The 27,140-nt window shown below is 39.9% G+C and overlaps 1 protein-coding gene across 2 annotated transcripts; it reads right to left on the minus strand.

Moving 5' to 3' along the window:
- Positions 1-27,140, minus strand: TMEM39A (transmembrane protein 39A). 2 transcript variants are annotated; one of them, XM_080919126.1, is made up of 9 exons: positions 26,884-27,140; positions 25,696-25,838; positions 17,997-18,219; positions 15,885-15,968; positions 10,274-10,428; positions 6,394-6,736; positions 5,465-5,652; positions 3,554-3,674; positions 1-661 (listed from the first exon to the last, which is right to left on the minus strand). In XM_080919126.1, the coding sequence occupies exons 2-9, from the start codon at positions 25,806-25,808 to the stop codon at positions 428-430; spliced, it is 1,461 nt and encodes a 486-aa protein (XP_080775252.1). In that variant the 5' UTR covers positions 25,809-25,838; positions 26,884-27,140; the 3' UTR covers positions 1-427. The 2 variants fall into 2 exon arrangements, with proteins under 2 accessions (XP_080775252.1, XP_080775253.1); XM_080919127.1 differs by having other exon boundaries at positions 25,696-25,882.

Consider the following 27,140-nt stretch of genomic DNA (forward strand, 5'->3'; position numbering starts at 1 on the left):
GTTAAGCAGGGGTGGGTGCTGGAAGGCAACTCATCAGTCGGTTGGATTTGCTTTTCTACAGTAATAATTATATCCAGGAGAGAAACTAAAGATAACAAAAAAAAACTAGAAAGAAACAGACAACCAAAGACAGCATGTCAAGTGATATGCAAAACATGTTCCTAAGTGAATATTACTCCACAGCCAGACAAACAAGTCAATCTTTTACTGAAGGGGCAACCTCTCACGTATAATATTCAAATATACTAACACATGAAAGATAACATCATCTTGTTTATGGATACATTTAATATCCCTTACCCTTCCCAACTTTCAAAACATAATAGTATACAAAATATAAAATATCTTAAATATTTATAAAAATCGCAAGAAAAAATAGATCGTATGAAAATATTTTTATCTGAGTTCTCCCTCACTGAGAGGCAGCTTAGTTTGCCTTGAGTTCGTAACTGTTGAGGGGGTAGGAGTATGCCCTGCCTAAGACTATCCTGTCCCGGAGGAGCTTAAATAAAACGTAGTAGTTGCAGAAGAGTACGAGGGCCATGGAGAGCGTGTGGTTCCACTTCTCGGAGCGCAGCAGGGAGTACAGCTGGTAGAAGACGACACTGCCCTCAATGAGGATGAGCAGGTTCAGTACTCTTAACGGCCGGTGGAACAGGAACTGCGGGCAAAGTAAAAGACAAACGTTATTCTGGGGAAAAAACGAAGTTATTGGATTCATTTCCCTAAAACAATTTTTTAAGTGCACATACCCAATACCAAGTAAATATGTACAGTCAGCGGCAAACTATTCTTGCTATAGAGATCTAGAGTCTTTCTCCTTTTGCTCATGAATAGAAAACAAATTTTATTGTAATGCCTCTAAAATGCAAAACAATGATTACGTACAATAAGATTTTTCTAACGTGGTATCACAGATGTATTTTATCTAAGACATTCCAAACAAAGTATATTTATGTGAGACTGGAATGGTAAAAGAACTACATGGAAATATTTTAGGCACTGTAATACTGACCAAAAGATTAAAGCTTGCAATGTAGCAGTAACACAACTACTTTAAAATGTATATTTAAAAATATTATATACTTAAATTATAAAAATATTTAAAGTATATTTATTTATTTATAAATTGCTTATGAATTATTAAATAAATAATTAAAATCATTCTTTGCTTAGGATCTAAGCTAAGACATAAAAAAAATTACACATTGCTTTATAAGTCATATTCGTATCATCCAGAGCTTCAGAGTCTCAACAGCTGAGACAGCACAGAAACCAGGACAGTCTGGTTTTGGTCCTCTACGACAGGAAGCTGAAAGTGCATCAGCTCCCAAGAGCATGGGCAGTGGGGACCTAAAGGGGAAATGCTCACATTTTTTGGGGAAATATCAATACAATAGCTTCTTTTGTTCTGCAAAGGATCTTGCTATGTAGCCTAATCTATCCGGTGTGAACAATTTGCCTTGGCCTTCTGAATGCACGGATTATAGGTCTTATTTTACATTGCAGCCACCTCAGCAAGCTACAACAGTGTCATAATTTCCCCTTAAACTGTTTATCAGACTTTGATTACAGACTGAAATCCTCTACCCCATACTTCTACTGAGTCCTTCTTCATTTCCCCAAATATGGAAACGATTAAGCAGACCAAGACATGGAAAAGGAAGACTAGGAAACGAGCAGGCATTAGAGCCAAACTAAGAGCGGACTTATTTCCACCCAGCTTCCGCCTAGGGGGATGCTAGCTTATCAATAAAAAGACACAGATTGCAGCTACCACATAACCATACAGCCTAAGTTCAGATGCAGACAGGGTGCATAGTTACTAATGTGGATGGAATTTCTCTCAGGAGCTTACATGTGAGCTGCCGCTGCCCTGCCAGGGCTGCTCTCAAGGACAGAGTTTCTCAGACCAGTCCTGGGGACAAGAACTTTAACTTGAATTTTATTAAGATATTCGGCAACACCATGTATAAAATTGGCTCAGAATTACTGTTCTACAAAGATTAAGAAAGCTATTTCAGGTTCTATAACAAACTGTACTAGTAACCCAGAAACTGAGCAAGTAATAAAGAAAGGTTTTAAAGGGTAATATCAATGGCCAATAGGCAGGCTTTATTTAAGTTAAATTTATCAAGGTTTTTAAAAGCCTGCAGTCTCTCTTGTAGCTAAAGGCTGGCCTGGAAACTCATAATCCTCCTTGCCTCTACCTTCCCAAGTTCTAGGATTACTGATGTGAACTGCCTTCCTAGGCAAATAGTCAGGTTTTAAACCAATCTGAATGTTCTCACTTCTCAAAAATGGACTAAATTCATGGGCTCCTCCAGGAATTTGGATTCAGAAGTGTAGAAAAGGGACCCAGTCACTGTTACAGACAGGCCAGATAAAGTATACACAGTGCACTAGGGCTTTTGAGAAGTAGTGATTTACCTATTTGGTCATGAAAAAACAACAACTAGTTCATCTTTCTTATATGAGTCTGGTTTGATTTTTTTCAACTATCCAACACAAACAAGAAAACTGTAATAGCTTAAAGAGATAACACCAGCCAAAATGATCATTCACAGTACCCGAGAGACTCCACTGGCTGAGAGAAATGCCTATGGAGAAATGAAATACTATGGAGCTGTGACGTGAGTCCACTCCTCATCTTAAGGCAATCTCATGAGTAGAAAAAATGCTGTTTCAAGACCCTCTCTTCCCCCTAGCAAAATATCTCCAGGCATCTTGCCCTTGATGCAGGTCAAAGGCTTTGCAGTAACCAAAAAATCCATGTCCTTTCATAAGAAATTGGGGACAGAAAAAAGTGATGTAGATTTTTTTTTTTAAGCTCCATTATAGAAGTCAAAGGTAATGCATTACACACCCAGTATTTTAACTAAAATTTACTTTTTGTGTATACCTTTCCCTACCCCAATGGGTCAGCCAGCTGCCCTTTCCTTAGAAGTCAGGCACTTCAGACTCTGAAATATCTAGAAAGCAGTTTAATCAGAATAAAACTCCAGGCAGAAGGTCAAATGGGACAGAAGCTGGGGTTAATGCCTACTACTTTTTCCTCTTTTAAATTTTAACTTTACCTCTTTCAAACCCAGGTAAACACTAACAAACCCATTATTACTATATCACATAGTACTGTGATACAGACATTGTTCGCTTGTTTTTGAGCAGGTTTGATAAAGCCAAGGCCTCCTGGAGCTTGTGATCTTCCTGCCTTCACCTCCCAAGTATCAGGATCACAGTAACATGCCACCATGCCAAGCCCAGATACAACATATGTGAAGGTCAGCCCTAAGCCAAACTATTAACAAATTAAACTGTCAGGTGAAAAAGGAAGTCATATAATTGCCTACTTGTTTTAAGAAACAGTATATGAACTTCAAGCTGCCTTTCCAAAGACATCTCTTGAGATTAAAGGGCAACATCATAGTAACTGTAATAATTACCTATTACTAACTTCCTCTTGTGAATCACTGTGCTAGGTGCTTACATACATACAGAATGGCCTTCCTAGCACTTCTAAGATTAGGCTTGGAAGTAAGTAAATGGTACTTGCATAGAAGCGGGCATGAGACACATCTGAAGGCACTGCTACGTTGTGAGGTCCCATGGCTCTGTATAAACATCTGCTGTGCCGCACCAACACCCCTTGAGGCCATATTGTGTTTTCTGACCAACTGTGGAAAAAAGAAATGTACTGTTAGAATACTGAGAATTAGGGAAGACAGTGTTTTGAAAGGCCAGCTATAATTCTATGGAAAATCAGATTAAGCATTCAAGGCTTCATCTGCCTCAACTCTAGACATCCATTCCACAGCCAAAGAAAGCCTTAGAAGTTAGAAAGAATTTGTTATGATATAGTCACTGCTACACAGTATACAGCAATTACTGAGTGTTACGGGTAACTCAGCATTGAAGAATTTACAGCTTGGAAGAATGAGCAGGCCAGGAAACAGAGTATTAGAGGGTGACTTGTCATCTGGATCCCAAGTGAGCAGTAAGAATACAATAGAGTGAAAGCCAAAGACAGCAAAAGCAAGAGAAATGAGCGCTGCCAACTAGAAGACATCCGCTGTGTAATCACCCAAGATCACTCCTCGAGATCTCAGGTGAGAAACTATATAGTACAACACAGACACACACAAGCACTAACACAGACTTTCCCTCTCTACCACTTTCTTGGTTTATTTCTATAGAGGTTTCTCTAAGAAAAAGAAATTAGGGAAAAAAAGGTTTCTTTCTTTCCAGCATCAATGTAATGGAATTGCAAAATGATGAAAATCTTCAAATTAAACTTGTTTGTTTGTTTTCCACTTAAATTTAAGTTAATTCATCACTTCCTAATTTGGAAAGGTTAGTTTCCTAGGATAAGAACTGGGACAGCAGTTTAGATATGTTAAAAATAAAAATTACTCTAGTACCCTAAAGCTCTTCCAGTTTAGAACATGTTCCACCGGCCTTGCTCACACTTACCAGCATTAAGGTGATGATACACCTCATGGCCACGTGTCACCAGTAGCCTGAAGATGTACAGTACTAGGACTGTGGGTTGTACTTTCAATTGTTATTGAAATCTGTCCTTTGCCCAGATTCAGGTTTCTTTTCAGCCTGGCCCAATGTCTTTCAGTTCCTGGGCTTGAAGGCCTGTGCTAATCTGTATCAGACATCAAGGCAGATAATAAAAGGGAGAACTCTGAGGGGGAAGAGGGGAAGGGAAGGGAACCTCAATCTGTCCCATTTAATAAGGGGAAAACTGGAGGATGAAACTGTGAAATACTTAAAAGAGAAGAAGGTAAAGAGAGTCCATATTTGAAGATGTTCCAAAACTGAGGGACAGTTATGGTAGGTGGCTCAAGTTAACAGAATGAAAGCATCTGGAAGCCAGGAATTTTAAATCATAGAGGCCATACAAAGAAATGATTAATAAAGGAACACAAGAAAAGCCATGGACAGTTTTCACTTAAGAACAGGAGAAACAAGAAAACAGTACAGAGACTAGGAAGAAAATGACTACATCAGGTCTGATTGATTAAGAAGGATTAAAGCAAACTCCAGCTGTTCCAAGTGTGGGGTGGTGAACAACTACTCAGCTGTGGCACTGAAGGTGCAGACAAACCAAGTCTTACAAAATAGTCTAAAATACATTATAGGTACATATATGTAGACACACACAGACATACACATATATATCCAAATCTATCTGGATTTCGGTAAGGGGTAAAACTGAAAGAGAACTCCCGAGTAAAATGCCCTCCAGAGTAACTGGGCAGCTGAAATGTGGACCCACTGGTGAAGGAGCTGGTGATGGTGGTGGAAATGAGTTAATGCCCTGCAGTCTTTTTAGTACTATGACAAGCAACCACATACACAAAAACCAAATCAAGAGCAAGAGACCGGCACATAAAGCATGTAAACATGAGCAGCATCATGAAGAGAAGTGTTACATGGTTCCCTCTGCCCTACTCACATGTGCTGCGGAGCATTGCTGTAGAACCCATGTTCCAACTTCTGCCACTTGCCCAGGTGAGCAGCTGATTTGTGTAGCAAGTCACAGTATTTGGATGGTAGCAGTTGTGTGGTGAGCATGACAAAAGCATTGATCCACACCATAATGAGGTGCTCACATGACCAGCGCATGTCGTAATACTGGGTACTCTGGAAGAGATCATAGGAGAAAGGATCTCTGGTGATGAGCAGAGTCAGGAAAGGGTGTGTGGACATACGCCCTGCAGACAAATGCCACACTGAGTCAACATGCACTGGTTGTCCTGCTGTCCGTGCAGAAACTTCAGGAGCAGAGTCCTCCAAAACCAACCTGACTTTCTGGCTGCACAAGTAAGGGCTGGGAGGGAGAGCAATTATGTTTAAGTGTTTCCTTTCTAGAAGGCCTGAGTGCTTCTCAAGTCCAGTCGCAGAAGTGCTTCTGAATGGGTGAAAGGGGACACTAAAATGGCCCCATGTGATATCCAGACCACTTATCTCTTCTATTGAAATAAATTAAGTTTAGTAGGATGGTTAGGTTAAATTCAAGGAAACTTTTGAAAACCTGTTAATAATAACCACAGCAGTCTAAATTTCATTGAAATTTTGGTTCTCTTAAGCTATGTAATCATTCTACGTTTAGTTCAATCTTTACTCTTCCCAGAAACTTAAAAAACATATTGTGGGGGAAAAAAAAAGAAAGAAGAAAGAAAGGAGGGGCTCCCACGGGGTGCATCACATATACGGAAATACCTCTCCGCCAACCAGGAGCGGTATTAGTGCACTCCAGATGCAGCCGAACTCCACCATCCAGGCTGCCAAAGGGGAGACAGAGAAAAGGGGAATTAAACAAGAAATACCCAGTTTATGTAATTGACACAAGTCCAGGGTGGAGAAAGCAGGGTACCTGCTTACCTTCACAAAACACAGCGGGAGAAATGCAACGTAGTAGGCACTGAAGAGGGAGTTGAAGAGAACTTCCTTGATTCTGTGGTTGAAATCTGCTTTCAGACATTCTACTTCATTTCGAATGAGATCAGGAGATAGGGGGCAGCTGTGGGTGGGGATGGGCGTGGCATTATTAAACTGTTCTTTTAGAGACTCCAGCAATAAGGAGAGGAAATCTTTGGATCTGGCCAAACTGCCCACATTTGAAGCTGCTTCTTCTACTGCCTGGTGCTGAACCACATAGTCTGTGAGAAGAAGATGCGCTCGGCTATCTTGGTGGAAACAGTAGAGAGGAACATAAACACCAAACCTGTAACAAAGTGAATATGAAAATGAGACCGATCTCCACCTCAGCATACATGTGACCACAGCATGGTCTACCCAAGGCAATATAACCCCAAAGATTCGTTTTCTACAAAAGCAGTATATACAAAGTGCAGACTAAGAGAGCACATAAAAGCCCCAATGAGGACACACAACATGTAGAAACAATTGTTTTTATCAAGTGCAGTTTTCCAGAATGCAAATTTTATACATGGTCACTATCAGTGGTCAGGGAATTACCAGGTTCTTAGACTCTTATTGAAAAAACTGAAATGAAGGCCCACAGATACCCAAGGGTCCGTGATTACTGTTTGGGCTTCTTTCTGGGGTTCTAAGAAACTAAATGAGAGCGTGGCTCTTTCGTGTCACTTCCCGTAATGCACATGACTTTAAGTCCATACTCTAAATTACATGTAAGAACAAACAGTTTGACTTACTGCTCATCCACCCCAAACCTATTCAGAACAGACCAGTCTTTCTATTCCTTGTTGAGAATATATTTAAAAACAAACTATCTAATTCTGATTGCTGCTAGGGAAAAGAAATCTACTCCACTCACTCTTCAGAGGGGTGTCTATGTAGCTAGCTGCTTGCACGTATGGGCTAGGGTTGCTAGGTGCACGGTGCAGAGTGAAGGCTGGACCATCAAGCTGTTCTGGGTGGATGAAGTACATAACAAAACCCAGTACAGTCCCATGATACTAAATCAGTCCACTTAACTGCTTGCTTCATTTCCTTGTGATGTTCTCCAGAGAATTTACTTGTATGTTTGATTGATTTGTTATTTGAGAACAATATTTGTTTCTTGGATTACCAATTTAAACTCTGTAAGGCAATTTAAGTCTGCTTAATTCACTGATGTGTCCTTGGTGCCTGAGATAGTAGATGTTAGGAAGCAGTCTCGCTCAGTAAGTATTTGATAAATAAATGGAAAAGTTCTAGAAGTACAATAAATATCTACACATAATGGTTTGCTAAAGAACTGGATTTTTAGAGAATTTTAACAATTTCTTTTTTGATCCTAGGGCTTAGCTCAGCGTCTTTATACATGTTAAGTATATCTCTACCCTGGGCTGTGCACACTTCCAGCCATGAGCATCTCAGACTCATTCTAACTATTCTCAAGTCTTCATTAGGTAACCGCCACAACATGAATTAGATATTATGGGGTGGGGGGGTCACTTCATGGATATCAATTCCGATACAAAAAAATATCAGTAAAATTTATTTCATTTAATAACAAAACTAAAATGGTGGCACTTCTTAATTTTCTATGAAGGGAAAAAATGAACTATTTACTAATGAGAGAATGGCTGTGGCAACTTCAGGATCCACTGTGAATATGAAAATGTATGTGTGTGCCCTTGAGAGGGTAGGATTTAGATGAGATAAAAAGGCACAAGTTTCAGGTAGAAAAATCACTGTGTACTTGAAACCCTCAAACAGTTATACTGGCAAGAGTCTGAGGCCAACCTTGGCTACATGGTACATTACAGACTACACAGTGAGACCCTGTCTCAAACAAAAACAAATTCAAAACCTCTCTATACAAAACTGCATTGTCTGGCAGGAGACATGGCTCAGCAGCAGCTGAGAGCACTGGCTGCTCTTCCAGAGGTTGAGTTCAATTCCCAGCAAACATAGTGGCTCACAACCATCTCTATCTGTAATGGGATCTGATGCCCTCTTCTGATGTATCTGAAAAGAACTACAGTGTACTCACATATATAAAATAAATAAATCTTTTTTTAAAAAAAAAGTATTGTCTACATGTTTTATGAAGCTCAATGTTGCTGAAAAGTGTGTGTGGGAAGGGGAAAATGTCTTTAATCCCAGAACTTGGGAGGCAGAGTCGGGTGGAGGTTAGGCTGGTGTACAGAATAAGTTCCAGGACAGCCAAGACTACAAGAGAAACCCTGTATTTTACATAGAAAAACAACAACAAATCTGCTCAAATACAAGCTGGCATCTAGAAGTGACTGTGAGAGGCTCTATGGATAGCAGAGTATGTTGAGGACCCCACTTCCTTGGCCTTCACAGGTCCTATGTGACTGCGTAGCTGATTCTGTGGGTGAGTGATGTGCCCCCATCCTCATGCTGAGCTCAGCAATGAGGCATTTTGGTTTGGGACAATTAAGATGTCAGCCAACACAGTACAGTCAGAAAACTAAGATGGGATTGTACAAAGACACTTTGAACATTGCCAAATTCATGTGAATATAACCAGTCTAGCCTGCTAGAGGACGAGACATGGGGAACAGAGGTTACAAGGATGTTCTAGTAGCTCAACCCAAGCAGTTAAGTCAGACCTTAGACGGCTGTTTTTAAAGAAAGGATTCAGTAAACTTTTTTTCCCGTTTTTTGAGACAATGTTTCTTTGTGTAACTGCTCTGGCTGTCCTAGAACTTGCTCTATAGCCCAAACTGGCTTCAAACTCAGAGATCCTGCCCTTGCCTCCCAAAGGCTGAGATAAAATACATGTGCCACCATGCCCAGCCATTAAGCCTTGTTAAAGGATGTATTTCATGTACATATGTATTAGCCTGCGTGTCTGTATGTTCACTGCAGTGCCCGGAGGTCAGAAGAGGGATCAGACTGTTTGAAACTGGAATCACAGATGGCTGTGAATGACCAGGGAGGTCCTAGGAACTGACGCAGACAGGGCCCTCTTAATCGCTGAACACAATTAAAAATTTCAAATTATGATCTCAAACTATATAGACCAGGATGACCCTTTCAAAGATCCTCCTGCCTCCACCTTTCAAATGCGGGGATTGCAGACATTACCACCACACCCAGCTAAAGTTCTCATCTTGACAATCATTCTAGTTATCTACAATGAAAATGGAATGAAGAACATAAATGAGGCAAAGTCATTGTTAGAGCCCCAGTTGTTAGACTTGGACTAACTCACTAACGCTATTAAAAACTAAAAGGCAAAAATGGGGGGAGAGTTTAAAAATAGCATAAATAAATAAATATTGAATAAAAGGCAGGTTATACAAATTTCAAAGTATAAGAACAAATATATTTAAACCTAAGATTTGTTTAATTATGTAGTTTATTACTTCTTTGTGGCTTTTCTGGGGGGTGGGTGGGTAGTAGGGTGTGAAGCAATGTCTCATCAGGTAGCCCTGGTGTCTTGAACTCAGAAATCCACCAGCATTTCCCTTCCAAGTACTGAGATTAAAGTCATGAGCTACCATGCTTGGCAGTAAGCTTCTTTATATACTGAAATTAAAAAGTCTGCCAGCCATCTTGACGGCTGAATTCCTGAACAAACTGACTAGATGATAGCCACAATCTCAGTTTCCTTGGAATGCTCTTGGCTTACACCTTCTTCCCCAACCACCTTACTCTAGAAAACAAATCATTACATAGTGCACATTATCTACTGGCTTTCCAATTGTCTAAGTTCTTACTTCATATATGAAAAACCTCATTTCCCCCTTCATTATATCATTTGCATACCTCAAATAAGTTCAAAAGACCCATTAATACAATGTAAAACTGAAATACTCACGGATAGCCGAGGAAGAGGAGATTGAGGACTGAATGGCTTCGGAAGAGATTGACCAGGGTCCAACAAAGCACCCATCCACACAGAGTAAGGAGCACCAGGCGGGCCAGTATCAGAGCTGTGTAGTGGACCATGGACGCTGCACCTATTTTAGTAGCCTGAAAGTGTAGAAGCACCGAAAGCAACATTTTATACATTTACACACCTCCACTCAAAAGCAGTGTGCCTTATAGTAAGAGCTTAAACTAAAGTATGCATTAAAAAAATTAAAAATGTGCTCTATCCACACCTACCTAATAGTTGAGAATTCAGACTTCTCTAGACACTGTTATTTTCTTCTTTCACTAACCCCACACCCTCATGTGCACTGTACAGTTATCACTTGTTTATACCTGGGCCTCTTAGATCTTAGCCCAAGAACCAGTGAGCAGAGGGCCTCCAGGCATTAATACCTAACAACTTTCTATTCCAAAAGTAGGCAACAAGATTCTGAATCAAGGAATCTGCATTTCAACAACCTCCCAAATGATTTTTTTTTTTTAATGTACATGAAGATGGAAAGGCACGGAACCTGGTGGCAAGGGCTGTAATCACAGCTATCTATATAGGAGGCTTAAGCAGGAGGGTCACAAGTTTAAAAGCTGCCTGAGCTACAGAACGAGTTCAAAGCCAGCTTGGCCAACTTAGATAAAGGACTTTTATATTCAACACTCAGTATCATAAAAAGGAACAGAAGATGGAGAGGCATTGCTTAGTGTCTCTTTATATCTCCTACCAGACAGCAAGGGCCTCAACATCTCTATTTTAAATCATCTTCTGAACTTTTTGCTGGATAAATATTTAATAAATTACTAAAGTTGCATAAAATAATCCTATTTTTGATAGATTACTGTAAGTTTCCTTTTAAACTTCCACACACATGGAACCAATGAACTATCATATTTAATTTTTTTTATCACAGCTGTTCAAATATGTCTCTTGAATCCCAAATACTTAAAGCTAACTACATATAGTAAGGAAAATCTCTGGCAAAAGTTAAAGCTTCAAATGCCATGCCTTTCTACAATGAAGTAAAAAAGACATCGTGAATAAAGCGCAGGGAAATCAGCAGGCCCCACTCACGTCTAAGCAGCAGACTTTCTGCTGCTGCTATTCATTTTCTTACTCTCTGTTACAGACAGGGATTTATTATGTAGTCCAAGCTGATCGAAAACTCCTACTCCTCATGTCCTAGCTTCCTCTGTGACACCAACTCAAACAGTAGTCCTAGGACCCAGAAAGGAGTAAAAATGATTCGCAGTGCCCAATACACAAGAGGACAGAATTTCAAGTCTCTTTTACATCCATGCCTTAGTTTACAGATCATAGTACTTAATAGATATAATGTATAAGTACTACACGCTACACTAATGCTCTGTAAAACATTTCAATAGAGTGGTTAGAAGAAATTAAGGGACAGGTGGAGATAGACAGATCTATATATATGTCATCCTAGCTACTTAGAAAATGGAGGCAGAAGTGCTTAGGGCCTGGAGATTGAGATCAGTCTGAGCAACACAGCAGACCTCATCTCAAAAGAAGAAAGCATTAAATGGACTTAAAAACTCCTCTTGTCTAGTGACATCATAGCTGTCAGACTGACATAGTTCCCAGTATGTTTCTGATGCTGACTTCAACATACTATTCTTCCAGTTGTACAATAGTATAGTTACATACAACAGTGTTTGATAAGAATTATTAAAACTAGATTATGTATCATACTTTATCACTATCTTAATGTTACTTCTTAGAAGTTTATAACTGTAGAACAGTACGCAGTACATCCTGGCAATATCACCTCCTGACCACATCAAGAGATCATGTGGGGTGACTGACAGTGATCATCCAAGTCTATGTAAATACTCTATGCAGTGTTCACATATTGAGTGACAGAGCCTACGCAAGGTCTGGAACCAAGGTGATCAAAACAGAACAGCCAGTCAAGAACTGCAAAGATTAAGCTTAAACAATTATTGTGAAAATATGGTGAGGGCTACAGGAAAAACCTAACCACCAGGAGCACATGGAACAACAGTCTAGCCAAGGGAAGGCTTCCTGTAGGCACACTTAGGGCCTAGTGAACAGACCTGTGATCCCATAAATCAACTGCAAAGCCAAGGTCTCCCTAGACTCAGAATGAGTTCAAGGCCAGCCTGGGCAATCTAGTGAGCCCCTGTCTCAAAATAGGAAGTAAAAATTAGGCTGTAGCTACAGTTTAGTGGGAGATCTCTGAATCTCTTGCCTAGCATTTGCAGAAGTCCTGTGTCCCAGTATCCCTGCCTGCACCCTTTTAAGGTGGTATTTATATTTAAGCTGAGATCCAAGGATAAATAAGCTCTGGCCAAGGAAAGGATAAAAAATTATTCATAAGCTAAGTTAAGTAAAAAATATACAGATGTTCTCAAACAGATGAAAAACTCCATAAACATGCACACACATACACACCAAACTTTTATGTGCATACAAAGGTTAGAAGAAACTGTACAAAAAATTGAGTCTTCATAGTCAGACTGTGGTTTTTAATTTTTTTTTTTTTTTTTAAGTTTTCTCCAATGAAACACCCTATTTTCCTGCTTAGAGTAATGTCAAAGAGAGAGCTGGTTCCAACTGGTGAAAGTTGAGTTCTGTTTAGTCTTGTGGAGCAAACAAAGTAGCAGTCTGGCCTGGAGGTGAAGCAAGCAGAGTCTACCAGGGAGAGCTAGTCCCTGCTACCCAGGGAAAGCTACCCACTGAGCAGCATTGAGCTTTCTGAGTTAATTACCTCCAGCCTGTCCTTAAAAATGACTTGTCTTTCTCAGGTAGGGATCCTTTCTGTGGCATAAGAAAACAAAAGAAGGCAGACATATTTTAATGGAAGACAGAAAAGATGTTTTATGATGAGCTTTATCCATCTAATTTAGATTTAGGAATTATGATACAGCTCTAATTTTTAATTTCTGAGTATGTAGTAGCCACAGTGCTCAGATACTAAAGATAAATAAAATACAATGTTTGTGGTGAAGCACCAGTATTGTCCCCAACCACCAACAGATGCCTGGCATTAGTCTGTGTATTTTCCCAGACAAGTTATCCATGTTAGCAAACAGACTCTTCCTTCTCCTTGTCTTCTTTTAAAAACTCTGTCTTAAAGCCAGACAGGATGGTACAAGCTTGTAAACTCAGGACTCAGGAGGTTGAGACAGGCAGACTACCATGGGTTACAGTTAAGTACCAGGCCAGCCACTGTTAGAAAAAAACCAAATAAACAACAAACCTACTCTTAAAAAGCCCGTGCTCCTGCACTTACTTGAAGGTCAACATGTAAACATCCTGACTGTCACCTTTCAATTGCTGTATGTTATCCCATTCTGTGGATAAATTGTAATTACTCTACACTCCCTTCCTGGACAGTAAAGTATAGATTTCAGTCTTGAATTAAAAATCTGTTTAAATTCAGCATCCCTTTTTTTCAGTAAGAATGCAGGCTGCTTTGAAAACTATCAATGCTTTCCTTTAACATGGTACAAAAGCTGCTTGATTAGTATTAATTATCATCAATAAAGGCATAAAGTGCTTCAAGTTTTAGTCTCTGCAACAAGGTGGAAATCCCAGTCACTAAGGGTTTACACAAAGTCAGGATAGAACCAGTTGACATGATAGGTATTTTTCAAAAAAACAAAATCTCATGAAGCCCAGGCTGACCTCAAACTCATTGTGTACCCAAGAATAGCCTTCTTCCAGATCTTCCTAGCCTCTGCCTCCTGAGTACTGGGATCACAGGCCTGCACCACCACACGCAACTCAACAAGTACCATTACTAACTGAAGGATGAAAACAAAAATGTCTAGTTTAAAACAAAAGAACCAAACACTCTTTCTGGGAATATCCGAACTAAGCATACAGTATGAAAAATAAAGGGGTCATCTACGCCAGGCCAGTAATCTTAACTACTTGGGAGGCTGAAGTAGGAGGACACAAAGCTCAATGTTTGCCTGGTCCTCAGAATGGGCTCAAGGTCAGTCTAGGTAATTTAATGATATACAAAATGAGGCCTTAGGAATGCAACTAGGAGGTACAGCACCTGCCTGGCATACATGAAAGCATGTGTTCCATTCCCTTCTTTAAAAATGGAGAAGGTATCTATATTTATTGTTTGATTTATGAGTATATAGTCCAGGCTGGCCTTGAACTCACTACATAACAAGGCAAGTCTTCAACCCCTGATCACATTGCCTAACCCTCCCAAGTGTTGGCACTTCAGGCATGTGCCACCAGATCAAGTTCAGCATCTACTTTGATCACCTAAAATAAACTTGGTTTCCCACTATTGAAAAGAAGTGATCTTACTACAACAGCTTTGTAGTTAAGTTCAACTATTGGTTTACAAAAATCCAGTTCTTCAGTTAGAACTCATACATACAAACTTTTATGTCTGCTCTGGAGCTGGAGAGATGGCTTGCAGTTCTTCCGAATTTGGTCCCCAGCATGTATATCAGGTTGCTCACAACCACTTATAACTCCAGCTCCAAGAGATCTGTCCCCCCACGCCCCCCAGCTGCCCCACTTCTGACCTCTGTGGACACCACACATGTGCCATACACTCTCACAAACACATACACATAAATAAAAAGATAAATCTTAATAAAAGGAAAAGCTGAGGGCTGGAGAGATAGCTTAGCAGATGGGAGTATTGACTTCTTCCAGAGAACCAGGTTCAATGCCCAGCACCCACATGGCAGCTTACCACTACCTGTAATTCCAAAATCTGATACCCCCACAGATACATACACGCAGGCAAAACACCAATGCACATAAAATAAACAAATAAATAAAAGAGAAAGACAACTCAGTTATCTATGATTACAGCAAATATTCATTTAGAATTTCACACTGAAATATAACTTTCCAAGAATCATCAGTGACTTTGGCTAAGTTACCATTTTTTGTTTTGGCCATCATTTTCATGTTAAATATAGTAGAATTTGTGAAAACACATCCTCTCACCTCATCAAGTTTACACATACCTGAAAAATGGTACCAATGACCACCTCTATCAACAACATTAATCTTTTAAAAGATCATTTAATATTGCAATTCTTCCCTCTGCCTTCTAAAGCTTGGGTTTTAATTTTCAGATTTATTTGTGTCTTTTCAAAACTGGAAATTCTAATAAACTCAAATTGTTTCTTGTCAGAACATTTCACAAGTAGGATACAGACCATTTCAAGTGAATGTTACCTGAAAATGAGTATTTCAGATTCAATTACATATGTACAAGTAAGTAGCTCACTAACTGAAACACATACTATTTTTAACAAGAACTTTACAATTAAACATTACACACACAAAAAAATATCATTAAGTTAAAAATAAGCACAGTTCCTACAATCCTACAAATTACATTTCTAATAATTCTCTTAAAGTACTTCACATTTGGATTTTAAACAGTTAGGAAACTTTTTTCTTAAGTAGTAGTACAACCCACATAGAAACAATTAATCTACAACTCTATTAAAATTATATTTGGTCATTTCACATTTTGAGTCTGACCCCATTCTTGTGACTGTGACAGAAGATAGAGAATGAGCCAGTATACCTCGGAAATGAGGGCCCATACAAGCCTCCTCGCAAGCATCACTGTGATGAATGCTGCCAGGTAATAATCAATGAGATGAAAATTCTACAAGAGAAACAAAGACGGGCATCAGAGAAGCACCACGCGCACCCAGCTCACTGCTGTAACAGAACCTGCCCCCAAAGGTCTCAAGACCATACAGAACACAGAGATTCAGATAACCTAGACCTCTACTTCTCTTCTCATGACAAACTGCCATCTCTTCCCAAACATTAAAAAAACTATCTAAATTACTTTTAAAATGGCTTTATTGAAAAGGGCTGGGCATGGTGATGACACATGCCTGCTCCACACAGTAAAACATTATCTCAAAAAGAAAAAGGTGACAATTAACAGAATTATGAAGTCAATTGATCTAAATGCCACATTTATAATGTGTCCAATTAAACAAATCATCTGGGATTCACAGTTTTTAGAGGAGTTACTACTGTTCATCTCTTTACTACATTAATCTTGAGTATCTACTGCTAAGCCCTCTCCTAGTTGGTATATCCAATCAGCTCACTTAAGTCTTTCTTACTTATTTAGAAATGTCTGGAAAATTGCATCTACTAGAGGCTACCTATGGTTTCTTCTGATTCTGTACATGTTACCATGACAGCAAGGAAAATGAAAGCTTTAGACAGAGTTTCCTAGGAACTGAAATGGGATATATTTAATTCCAATGATCAAAATATCTGCAAGTTTCTGCATTTGCTTCCAAAAGAAAAATATGAATTACCCAATGAATTAATTCAATAAATATATATATTTAACACTCAAAATATAACAGGTACCCTTCCTGACACCAAGGACATGGTGCTGAGGACGGCAGCAAATGCTCCTACTTTCCTTGCTCTGATGCTCTGCTGAGTTTAAGATGGACCAGAATGGTACAGTTCAGTAGATCCTGCTCTCTGTTCACAGTAAAACGTTTATCTGGGCACTGACTCCTACATATGGGTTTTCCCCAAACTTCCTTTCCAAGAACTACTTCTGGGCACAGATAGATGAACTACATACACTCAATGAGTTCATAATCCAGGCAGGGAGAGAAAAAAAAAAAGACTATAAAATTTTTTCTTGATACCAACTCATTACAATTCTTATATTAAAATCACAAAATCTCATCGATAAAGTGTAAATGGTCAATACAGAAAAATCTTAACAGTTAATTCCAAGAACTAAATTATATAAATACTTAAAACTTTAAAAACTTATTCCCTTCCCGTATCTACCCATCTAGAAGGTTCTCAAATATTTTGTAGTCGATACATATAAATTAACAGAAGTGGCTTCTGCCCAGATAACATTTATGTCAAGTCCTCAGTTGATAACAGTTTGCTGCTCTCAGGAGACAGGAAGAGGAGGACTGGAAATTTACCATTACCCTTGGTACATGAGTCTGAGGAGAGCCTCGAATGTATGAAGTCCTGTCTCAAAAACAAACACTCTCTTTTATGCTTTCCTATCCATTTCTAGATCACAAAGTGTAACTATATCTACCTTAAAGGTCACATATTAAAATGGCAGCTTCCGCACAAGCAAGTTCCTTGACTGACAGTCTAAGGAAGAACTGCAGCAGACTGTCCCGTGACGAACATTACATAACTTGGGCATTTGTTTCAAAAATTATTATCCAAATTCAGCTTTTACAAAGGCAAAGTTGATACTAGAGATATAGCTTAGTGCTCAAGTTTGTTGTCTACCATGCCTAAGGTCCTGAGTTTGATTCCCACTATCACCGAAAAAGCTGCTAAAATTTAATCATAGTGACATCTGGCAATGAATTTAACATGATGTAGAGAAAGCCAAATAGCACAAACCTTATGAGATGTTATTATAAATTTCCTGCATTTTAATTTCTATTTATTTCCTTTGACAATATTTATAACAATTTTAGGAAGTTTTTCATTTCTGAAAATAATCTGCTGTTTGGTAGCAAAATAGTTTATTGGAGGATTTACTTCAGCTAGGTGGTGGTAGCACTACAGAGGCAGAGTGGGAATCAGCAGTCCAAGGTCATGCGTGGCTACACTGAATTCAAGACCAGCCTGGGCTATGTGAGACACTGCAGCTGCTTTCCTTACTTACCAGTGAAGTACAAGATGCAGGGTGACTGTACGGATACCACCACACCGTCTTGTAGATGTTGATATACTGAATGAACAGAACAATCAGCAGGTAGATGAAGAAAAGAAATTCAAAGAACAGGCTCCCATCTACTGGTAAATCAGGGATTTGGCAATGACGAACAGGGCCTGGAGTAATTAAGGCTGTAGTAGGTGGGACTGGAAGGCCAATAGCACTACCATTCCTGAAAAGGAAATCACAGTTAACTCAGTGATAGCCTTCGGTGTTGCACCACATAACAAGCCCTCTTGCCTCCTCCATCACCTCTACTGGCTTTCCCGACTCCTCCTCTTCCCCACACATGACATCAGTGATCTAAGATGTAGCTATGTCTTACCACTGTCTCCTGGGTAAGCAAGACTAAAATTTCTCCAGCGCTCACCTTAAATTTAGTCTCATTACGCAATCCATGCATGCTACCTACCTCCTAGTCCCGACACTAGTTCATGGCTACTCTGCTGGCTGCACAAATTTTAAAGAGCTACATCATGTCTCTCCGTATCCAACTATTCTCTAAAGGACTAGACTCCACTTTATAAAATTTTCTTTAGCCTCACTTTCTGCTCCCAATACACCACCTTGGTTCAACCATTTATCAACGTTCACCTAAATCATTGCAACAAACCCCAAAGTCTACCTCTACTCTGCCTTCAAGGCTCTTTCTAAGTAAAATTTTTCTTAAAAACTTTAAAACAGTTCTGCACTATTAATGATATAACAGCAAACTTTTTTAGTAAGTCATGAGGCCCTGTCCTTAACAGGTGGCCTTGCCCCAAGTCCCTCCTCTACCTGCACCAAATATGTTATCCATGCTATGAGCTGTCTGGAACGCATGCGGTATTCTTTCTGTGGAATCGTTCCCTTCAATAGACCATACCTACTGCCATTACCTTTCCTAACTTCTCACACACACAGTACATGTTTTCTCATTCTTCAAGACGTTTTGTTTTGCTTTAAAACAGTTTCCCCTTGTAGCCCTGGATGTTCTGGAATTCACTCTGTAGACCAGGCTGTCCTCGAACTTAGAGATCTGCCTGGGTTGGGATTAAAGGCATGTGTGGCCACCACCACCACCCAGCTTTATTCTTTGTGACTTTTAAGGGGCTGGGAGAGGGATATCCTACCTCAGTGACAGAGTAGTAACTTGGAATATACAAATTATCTGAGTTAGATCTGTAGAATTGCAAACAAAAGAGAAGAAAAAAAATGCCTACGTAGTTGGGAGGATAGCTCAGTGAGTATAGGTGCCAGGTGCCACGATTTGAGTTGAACACTAGGACCATACAGAAAACAAAACTCCTGCCAAGATGTCCTCTGGCCTCCATCCATGGCACATACATGTGCTCTCCCCATGCACAAGAAAAAGGGCTGGCGGGGGGTGCTTTGGGGATGTTTCAAATATGTCCTCTGTGAGGTTTATTCTAAATCAAAACTGGTACATCTCTCTTCAAACTTAAATTAATTATACCTTTATTCTTGTATTTTTAATCCCATCACATAACTTTTGCACCTAGATTCATGTCTTAGCTACTCATTCATAATCCTGAGGACAGAAACTACTTTCCTCTATTCAGTGCAGATACATCCATTTAAGGAGACAGCAGAGCAGTACCGTCACAAAAGAGAAAGATCTTCTAGAAGATAGTTAGAACTGTTGGTCCCTATCTTGTTCTCTGTCCATGCTAGCTTACAGGTCAGAAAGAGCTTAGCTATCCACAGTGAGAAGACAGGAGTTAGAAAACAGTTTTCAGGAATAGTTGGGGATCTAAAAGTTGACTCTTATTTACACAACAAGGAAAAGAATGTTTGGTTTTAATACCCAGAGAAGAAACAATATTAGTGCTACCACTAGAAAATCCCCAAATATAGGATTCCAACTGGTATGGAGCATTTACACTTCCTTGAGGGACTCCTGGGAACATGAACTTTGCTCACACTGAACAGTGAAGAACAGTATGGCTTGAATGCAAAGGTTTAGAGCCACAGCTAGCACCTCACCTCAGTCAGCCATAATGTGAAAGTTAAAGATGCTGATGAGATATCATAAAGCCAGGAGACTCTAATCTAAACAGATGAAAAATTCTTGCACCCCTTCAATCAAAATAAAGGCTGAGGGCATGTGCAACTCACAGGCTATTTAAGAGTTTAAAGGTCATAAAAAGTTCTCTATGGAAAGTGGATACTTGTTCCAATGAAGCCAATGAAATGCTTGTTTCAAAACAAAAGTATTGGCAGAGAAGATTAAAGCTTGTGATACTCTCTGCAGCTTTAGCTTTTTAAAACTTCAAGCCAAAAGACAAGAGACAAGGTCAGATAAAACAATAAAGGGATCAGAAGGAAAAAGGAAAGCATTCCTATACAAAGAGAATCTAAGACCAAGTCATCTTCTAAAAGGTTGGAAGTTCTAAAAACTTGAAAGCTTGAGAGGGATATGTCAAAAGTTTTTAAAAACCAAAATCATCTAAATAACTGAACAATGAACACATATTAAAACACTATATCATACTCCATATATACGGCCATTAACTAATCAAACATAAAAATACCAAGAAATTTAAGATCGATATACTTGGTCAATGTATATCAAAAAATTAATTACAGAATATTAGAAATTTAGAAAAAATAAAAATACTATTCCTGGTATGAAGATATAACATGTAGAAGGAAGGCCCTGGGTTCCATCCCTAGTACAGGATGGAACCATTTAACATGATACAAATTTAGAATTGAGAGCCCCACTTTTCTGCTGTTTTTGTTGCTGTTGTATTGAATGTCTGAAGCTCTTACTTCTACATCTGGTTTAATGGAATTACAGGCCCGTCTGCCATCACCCTGATTCAAGGGTTTGCTGAGATCTAACCCAGGGCCTCTACTATGCTAAACTAGCCTGTACTCTACCTACTGAATTATATTCTCTCACCAGATTTAAGAATTCTATTCAGGATGCACTGAATTCCAACAGCAGCAATTTGTTACAAGGTACTAACTACCATGAAAGCTCATTAGAAACTAAAACCCTAGGTTTTTTTTTCTTTTCTTAAACAGGTTTTAGAAATCCCTACATAGACAGAGATCTCCCAGCCTCTGCCTCCAAGTACTGGGATTACAGGTATTCACCACTGCACTAGGCAGCACCCAAGGTTTTCATGGCAGACTAGCCACAAGAGCACTCTCTCGCCTAACACCAGACTTACCAAGGGAAAGCTAGTGTCAAGCTAACATGACTAGATTGAGAATCACGGAGACAAACCTATGGGCCTGTATAAGGGCTTTCCAGAAAAGTTCACTAAGAAGGGAAAACTCACTGTGAGTGGGACCTGCCACCCATGGCCTAAGATGAAATGGAGAAGAGGAAGTGTGAATAGTAGCACAGTTCCAAGTCTCCAAGAAGTGGAGTTCCAACTACATGCCTTGCTGCCATGACCTGTCACATCTCCCCACACTGAGGGGACCACAAGAAACCCTTCCTTCCATAAGCTGCTTTTGTAAGGCTTTGTCATCACAACAGGAAAAGGCATGTATACTGCTGTCTTCACAAAGACCTACTTAGGAGGACTGCATCTAGTATGTGACTGGTACACATCTCCCTCCACTGATTAAAAATAAAACGACCTCCCCTAGATAGTAAGAATGGTTCAGTGATTCACACTGAATTCTCACTATATGCTTGCATACAGTTTGTGTTCAAAGACTCAGAGTGGACAAGATCTCTGTAGGGCAGCAAGCGGCACAGGTGAGAGAATCAAGTGAATAAATCAATTAAGACTCAAAAGGAGAGCAGGGGTGGTGGCACACACCTATAGTCCCATCACTTGGGAGCTCTCAGCAAGTTCAAGGCCAGCCCGAGCCATTCAGCAAGCTCCAGCAAGTTCTCCTCAGCCTTCCAAAAATACATCAGAGTACGTACATATTTCTTATAAACTATATAAGAAATAAGTTTATCTGTGTGACAATAGCCCTGGCTGTCCTGGAACTAGTTTTGTATTTTGTAGACCAGGCTGGCCTCAAACTCAGAGACCCACCGGCCTCTGCCTCCCAAGAACTAGGATGAAAGGCACACACCTACCACCACATCCAGCTTATAAATTCATTTTTTAAAAAAAGAGAAACAAGACTGTTTTATATTATCTCAGGAGGTAAGCATATAATTTCATAAATAAAAACAAAATCAGAGTCACGACCATTTTAAAATAAACTACTTTTCATTTTTAATCTACTGAAAAACACCTTCTTCCATCCCCTCATCTAAAATGGCAAAAATCACATATATTAAAAGAGCCTGGAGAATAGTAATTCAAACCAAACATGATCCAAACCTCAAAAGCCAATAAAAGGCACAAGAAAGAGTAGAAAAATATATCATAACTCCCTCCTCAAGATAAATAAATTTTAAGATGAGCATTACTAAAGTCAGTTAAAACTATCAACAGTGCCAGGCTTGGTGGCACATACCTTTAACCCATGTACTTAGGAGACAAAGGAAGGCAGAGAACATTGGTTTACAGTTTGTCCCAGGCCAGTCAGACTTTGTCAATAATAATAACAACAACATCATCAACAACTTGAAATACCAGCCTTTTCAAATGTTTCTCTTTCCTCCCACTACACTGTTCACAGAATCCAAGAGTAAGCAGAACTACCTAGGAATGACGCCTCAGCCCTAGTCACTCTTGTCTGAGACAGGCTGAGTATGTAGCCAGATCATTCCACCCTAGCCTCCCATGTACTGGGAACACAGATGTGCACCACCAAAGCTGGGCTCTAGCTCCTTTTAAATTGCAGACTGCTTCCTTTCCCTTCCTTAAAGACATTTTCAAAATTCCAGTAATGAAAACATTAAAGGTTAGTCTGAGAGGACAAGTAAGTAAACCTTGCCAGCTACCATATTTCCTAATCACTTTTTCCTTCTAAGCTACCTAGAGCACATCAGGAAGCCAGTGGGGCAGCCCTGAGAACAAAATAAACTAGGAGGAATCTACAAAGCCAGTCAACAGAGCTGACTCAGCGAATCTGGGTGGCTAGATGGGTAGCCCCTGTACTCCCACAAGTGGAAGAGGACCAGTGTTAGGTTAGTGTAGATGAGGAACTGTACTCTCAAATCTATCAACACAGTCTAAAAGACAGGAGTGGTACTAACTGGCAACTCTGGAAACCAAAATCAAGACATCAAAAACCTCTTTTTAGGGAGAAAACAAGAATATCCAGGCAAAATTTATCTTGCCCAAATGCATGACTAGGTAAAAGTCTCTCTGCACCACTGCCAACCAAGCCTCCAGAGACTCGCCATGCATGAGACCAACAAGACAACTCATCCTGTGCTGGCTATGTGGCTCAGTAGTAAAGCACATGCTTAGCACGAGTGTGTGTGTATGTGTGTGCGTGTCAATGGGGTTACTCCACACAGAGTCATTCACTAACAAACACCCCACTGCTGAGCATGAGAAGCCTGTCTTTGAGTTGTTGGCTGGTTCAGAGATCTACAAGACTCCCCAAACAAAATAGACTATTGCAGTTGCCTTTCTAGCCCATGAAAGTAAGACTCTAGTTGATGATACACACCCGTCAGGCACAGAACTCAGAGGAACCTCCCTGAGTACCAGTGCTCATAGAGAGAGGTGCTATTTAAGGTGCCAACAGAAGGAAGCAATCTTACCCAGCTGTAAAGCACATGACCCACAACAATGACTAGACCAGTAAGAGATTCCCCCAATGGTATAATAGTGGCCCTTCTAACTGAACTTGAAGGCCACTCTGAGAGAATTCATTCCTGGTACTGTAAACATAGCCACCTATCCATGTCCAGAGAAGTCACAGACCTGAGAGGAAAACCTACTACTGGTCATGTTTCTAAACCAGTATTTTCTGACCATATTCTAAATATCTGTTATACCGACAGATAAATGTAGCTCTCATCCCTCATCAAGAAGCTTCTTTCTGCAATGTACTGAGACTATTACAGAGATCCACAATTAGTCAAATACAGTTAGACTGGAGGTGCCCAACTCAAACTGCTACATCTGCAACACAACCCCTACACCTAAGGCCCAGGAAAAAAAATACCAGGAGAGCAGGGAAAAAGTCTACAGAATATCTATTGGCAGACAGTGTCTCCTAGGTATGACAGGAAAAACACACCTATGAAATCTCATGGGTTATGACTGCCAGAACTTGACCAGCATAGTGTCAAGAACAACTGTCATGCCAACATAAAGCTAAAAGTCATCAATGACTGCAGAAAAGGGTAGATTGCTTGCCTCCTTGAATGAACTCCTTCATAGGATGAGTGGTCAGCTCTAAATACTTACATATGAGCAGCACTAAATAAACTCAGTAGGCTGTATATACATATACACAGATATGTATATGCACATAATAACTAAAGAGACCATAAACTGGAGAGGACAAGCGAGTTGGGGTGGGAGTGATGTTGATACAGCGCTCCTGTACAAAATTCTAAAACAGAACTATGAAAACTGGGCATAGTGGTTCATACCCTTGTAATCCCAACACTAAGGACACAGGTGGATCTCTGGAGCTCAAAAGCTAGCCAACCTAGCCTATCTGGTGACTTTTTGGCCACTGAGAGCCCATGTTCCAAAAACAAAGGTGATGAGTGCCTGAGGAATAACACCTAAGCTTATTGGCCTACATGTACTTATATGCACACACACACACACACACACTCGTGCACATGAGCACATACACAATTCTAGAATACTATATAACATGGCACAATTCTTCTATTTTTGGTTGTGAGCCTAGCCTTTAACACTCTTAGTCTACAGTTTATAGTTATTATTTAGTACCAAACAGCTTTTTGCCAGAATAACTTTTATTTTTTAAATATGAGTACACTGCAGCTGTCTTCAGACAGACCAGAAGGCATCAGATCCCATTACAGATGGTTGTGAGCCACCATGTGGTTGCTGGGATTTGAACTCAGGACCTTTGCAAGAGCAGTCAGTGCTCTTAACCACTGAGCCATCTCTCCAGCCCCCAGAATAACTTTTAAAAATAAAATATGGGGAGCTCAAAGAGGAGGAAAAGGCTTATGAGCTCTCACCTCTAAGGAGCTATGAACAGCTTCCTGAGGTAGATAAGTCAGTTTTCCTTAAGGGTGTGGCTCCTGGTAGGTCGACCACATTTCAGTAGATGGTCCCACAACCATCTACTCATTGTAGATGAGTAATTTTTTACAGAAGTTGGAGGATAAAAACACAATTCCAGGTTTAAGAGCACTATCTGCTTCTTCAGAGGACCAAGGTTTGGTTCCCAAAATATATATGGTGGCTCAGAACCATCTAAACCACAGTTCAAAGGGATCCAACAACCTCTTTTGGCATCTATAGGTACCAGGCATGCAAGTGATACACAGACATACATGCAGGCAGAACACCCATACACACAGAAAAAAATTAAAACAAAATTTATTTTTAAGTTAAAAAAAAAAAACAAAACTGGATGCTTCTACCTGTGGTCCCTGTGTAACATCATTCTACCTGCCAAGAAGTCTTTAAAGGCAGAATTTCTACTTCGATGACAAGAACAAAGTTTGATAAGCAAACATTTAAACAGAATTACTTTTATATTATTAGTCTTACTGATAATACGATATCACAAATTATGCAAAGTATTATGCCCAGAATTTTATTTTCTTTACCTGTTCCTCAAACCTGTGCCATTGCCACAGCCGCCACCAACCAAAGTCTGTATAGAAGGCAAAGCTGAACGGCTTAGTTGCTGCCGACTAGGACCCCTCCTTCTACTGGGCATGTCCAGGAACCAGGTAGTTTCCAGCGTCACCTGAAGTTGCAACCCAGGGTAATGACTGTCAACTTACTTCAACTCTAAATAAAAATTAATTAATTAATTAATAAAACCAAATAATGTAACTTTTAATAGAAGTCAGTATAACAGGCAAATGTTAAAACTAAGTGAGCAGATCTTATAAAATCCAGATTGAATTTTCAAACAAATGTTCCCATTCCTATATACTGCTTGGATCTTGGGGTAAGGTCAGAGGCTTAAATTCTGATCTAAGCATTGTTCAGTATTAAGGCAATTCAATTTGCATCTTTTTGTTAAATAAAACAGACTATATTCTACAAGGTGATAGTCTACAAGAAACACAACTTAATTCTAATTTAATATTTCACATTAAAGTCACTTGAAATACAGGAAACATCACTGCCCAAAACAACAGATTGTTATCAAGAAATCTGGCAGAGATAAGATCTGCCACATATTTCTGACCTGAACCAAGTCGTTTAACCAAAGTTTTCGTCTTCATTTCATTCAAATGGTTGCCGTTTCAGAAAGCTACTTTAAAACCACTAAGAAATTAAATGAAATTGCAAAATTGAAGGACAAAAAAGATCTTCACGAGGAACAGAAGACATGTTTTCCTCAATTTAGGAAATATGGTTCTGCCAATACATACCAAATATTTCCTAAATACAACTAAAAATACTCTGAAGACTACACGTTGGGGGGGGGGGGAGGTTTTTTGTTTTGTTTTGTTTTTTCGGAACATTACTACTACAGAGGGATCCGATGTTCCCTATTGCAGATCCTTTGACTGCAGACTAACAAACGCCAGGTGGGACAAAGAATCCAAACTGTTAAAGGCAAAGACAAGCTGATCCCTGCTCAATTAAAGAGAAAGTAAGGTGAGGGCAAAAGGCTGGGACGCAATAGCGAGAGATAGTTTAAGGTGGGCGGCGAGAAACCACAACCTAACCAGACTAGCCTCCAAGAAGGAATCACCAAGTGGTTCCAGCCCGGCGACCAAAAGGACTGAAGCACGCCAGGGACAGCGAGATGACAAAGCAGGTTAAGTAAAACTCACGCATGGAACAGGCTGGCCACGGAGAGGGATCCCTGGGAGGAGGCGGCTTCACAGACCCGACCCAGGGCACCCGAACTCACTCCCTTCTTTGAAGCGCTCCAAAACAGCTGCTCGGACGCAGGCAGGATCCCACAGGAGAGTCGAAGAAACCTGTCGGGTCTCTAGGTTACCACACCCCGAACGGCAGTTCGTGCCAGAGCCAGAGCTAAAGTCAGAAGCGGAGCCCGACCCCATCACCAAGCTTCATCATCCTCAGT

This window comes from Micromys minutus (assembly GCF_963924665.1).
Source record: "Micromys minutus genome assembly, chromosome: 7".
In the NCBI taxonomy this organism is placed as follows: domain Eukaryota; kingdom Metazoa; phylum Chordata; class Mammalia; order Rodentia; family Muridae; genus Micromys; species Micromys minutus.

What these genes read in the sequence shown, in the direction of transcription:
- TMEM39A (XM_080919126.1), bottom strand. Translation starts at nt 25,808, where the DNA reads ATGCCCAGTAGAAGGAGGGGTCCTAGTCGGCAGCAACTAAGCCGTTCA. An exon ending in CTCCTCTTCCTCGGCTATCC is followed by an intron (nt 6,737 to 10,273) that starts GTGAGTATTTCA and finishes ACTTTGTTACAG; the next exon opens with GTTTGGTGTTTATGTTCCTC. An exon ending in AGCAATGCTCCGCAGCACAT is followed by an intron (nt 3,675 to 5,464) that starts GTGAGTAGGGCA and finishes TTTTTTCCACAG; the next exon opens with TTGGTCAGAAAACACAATAT.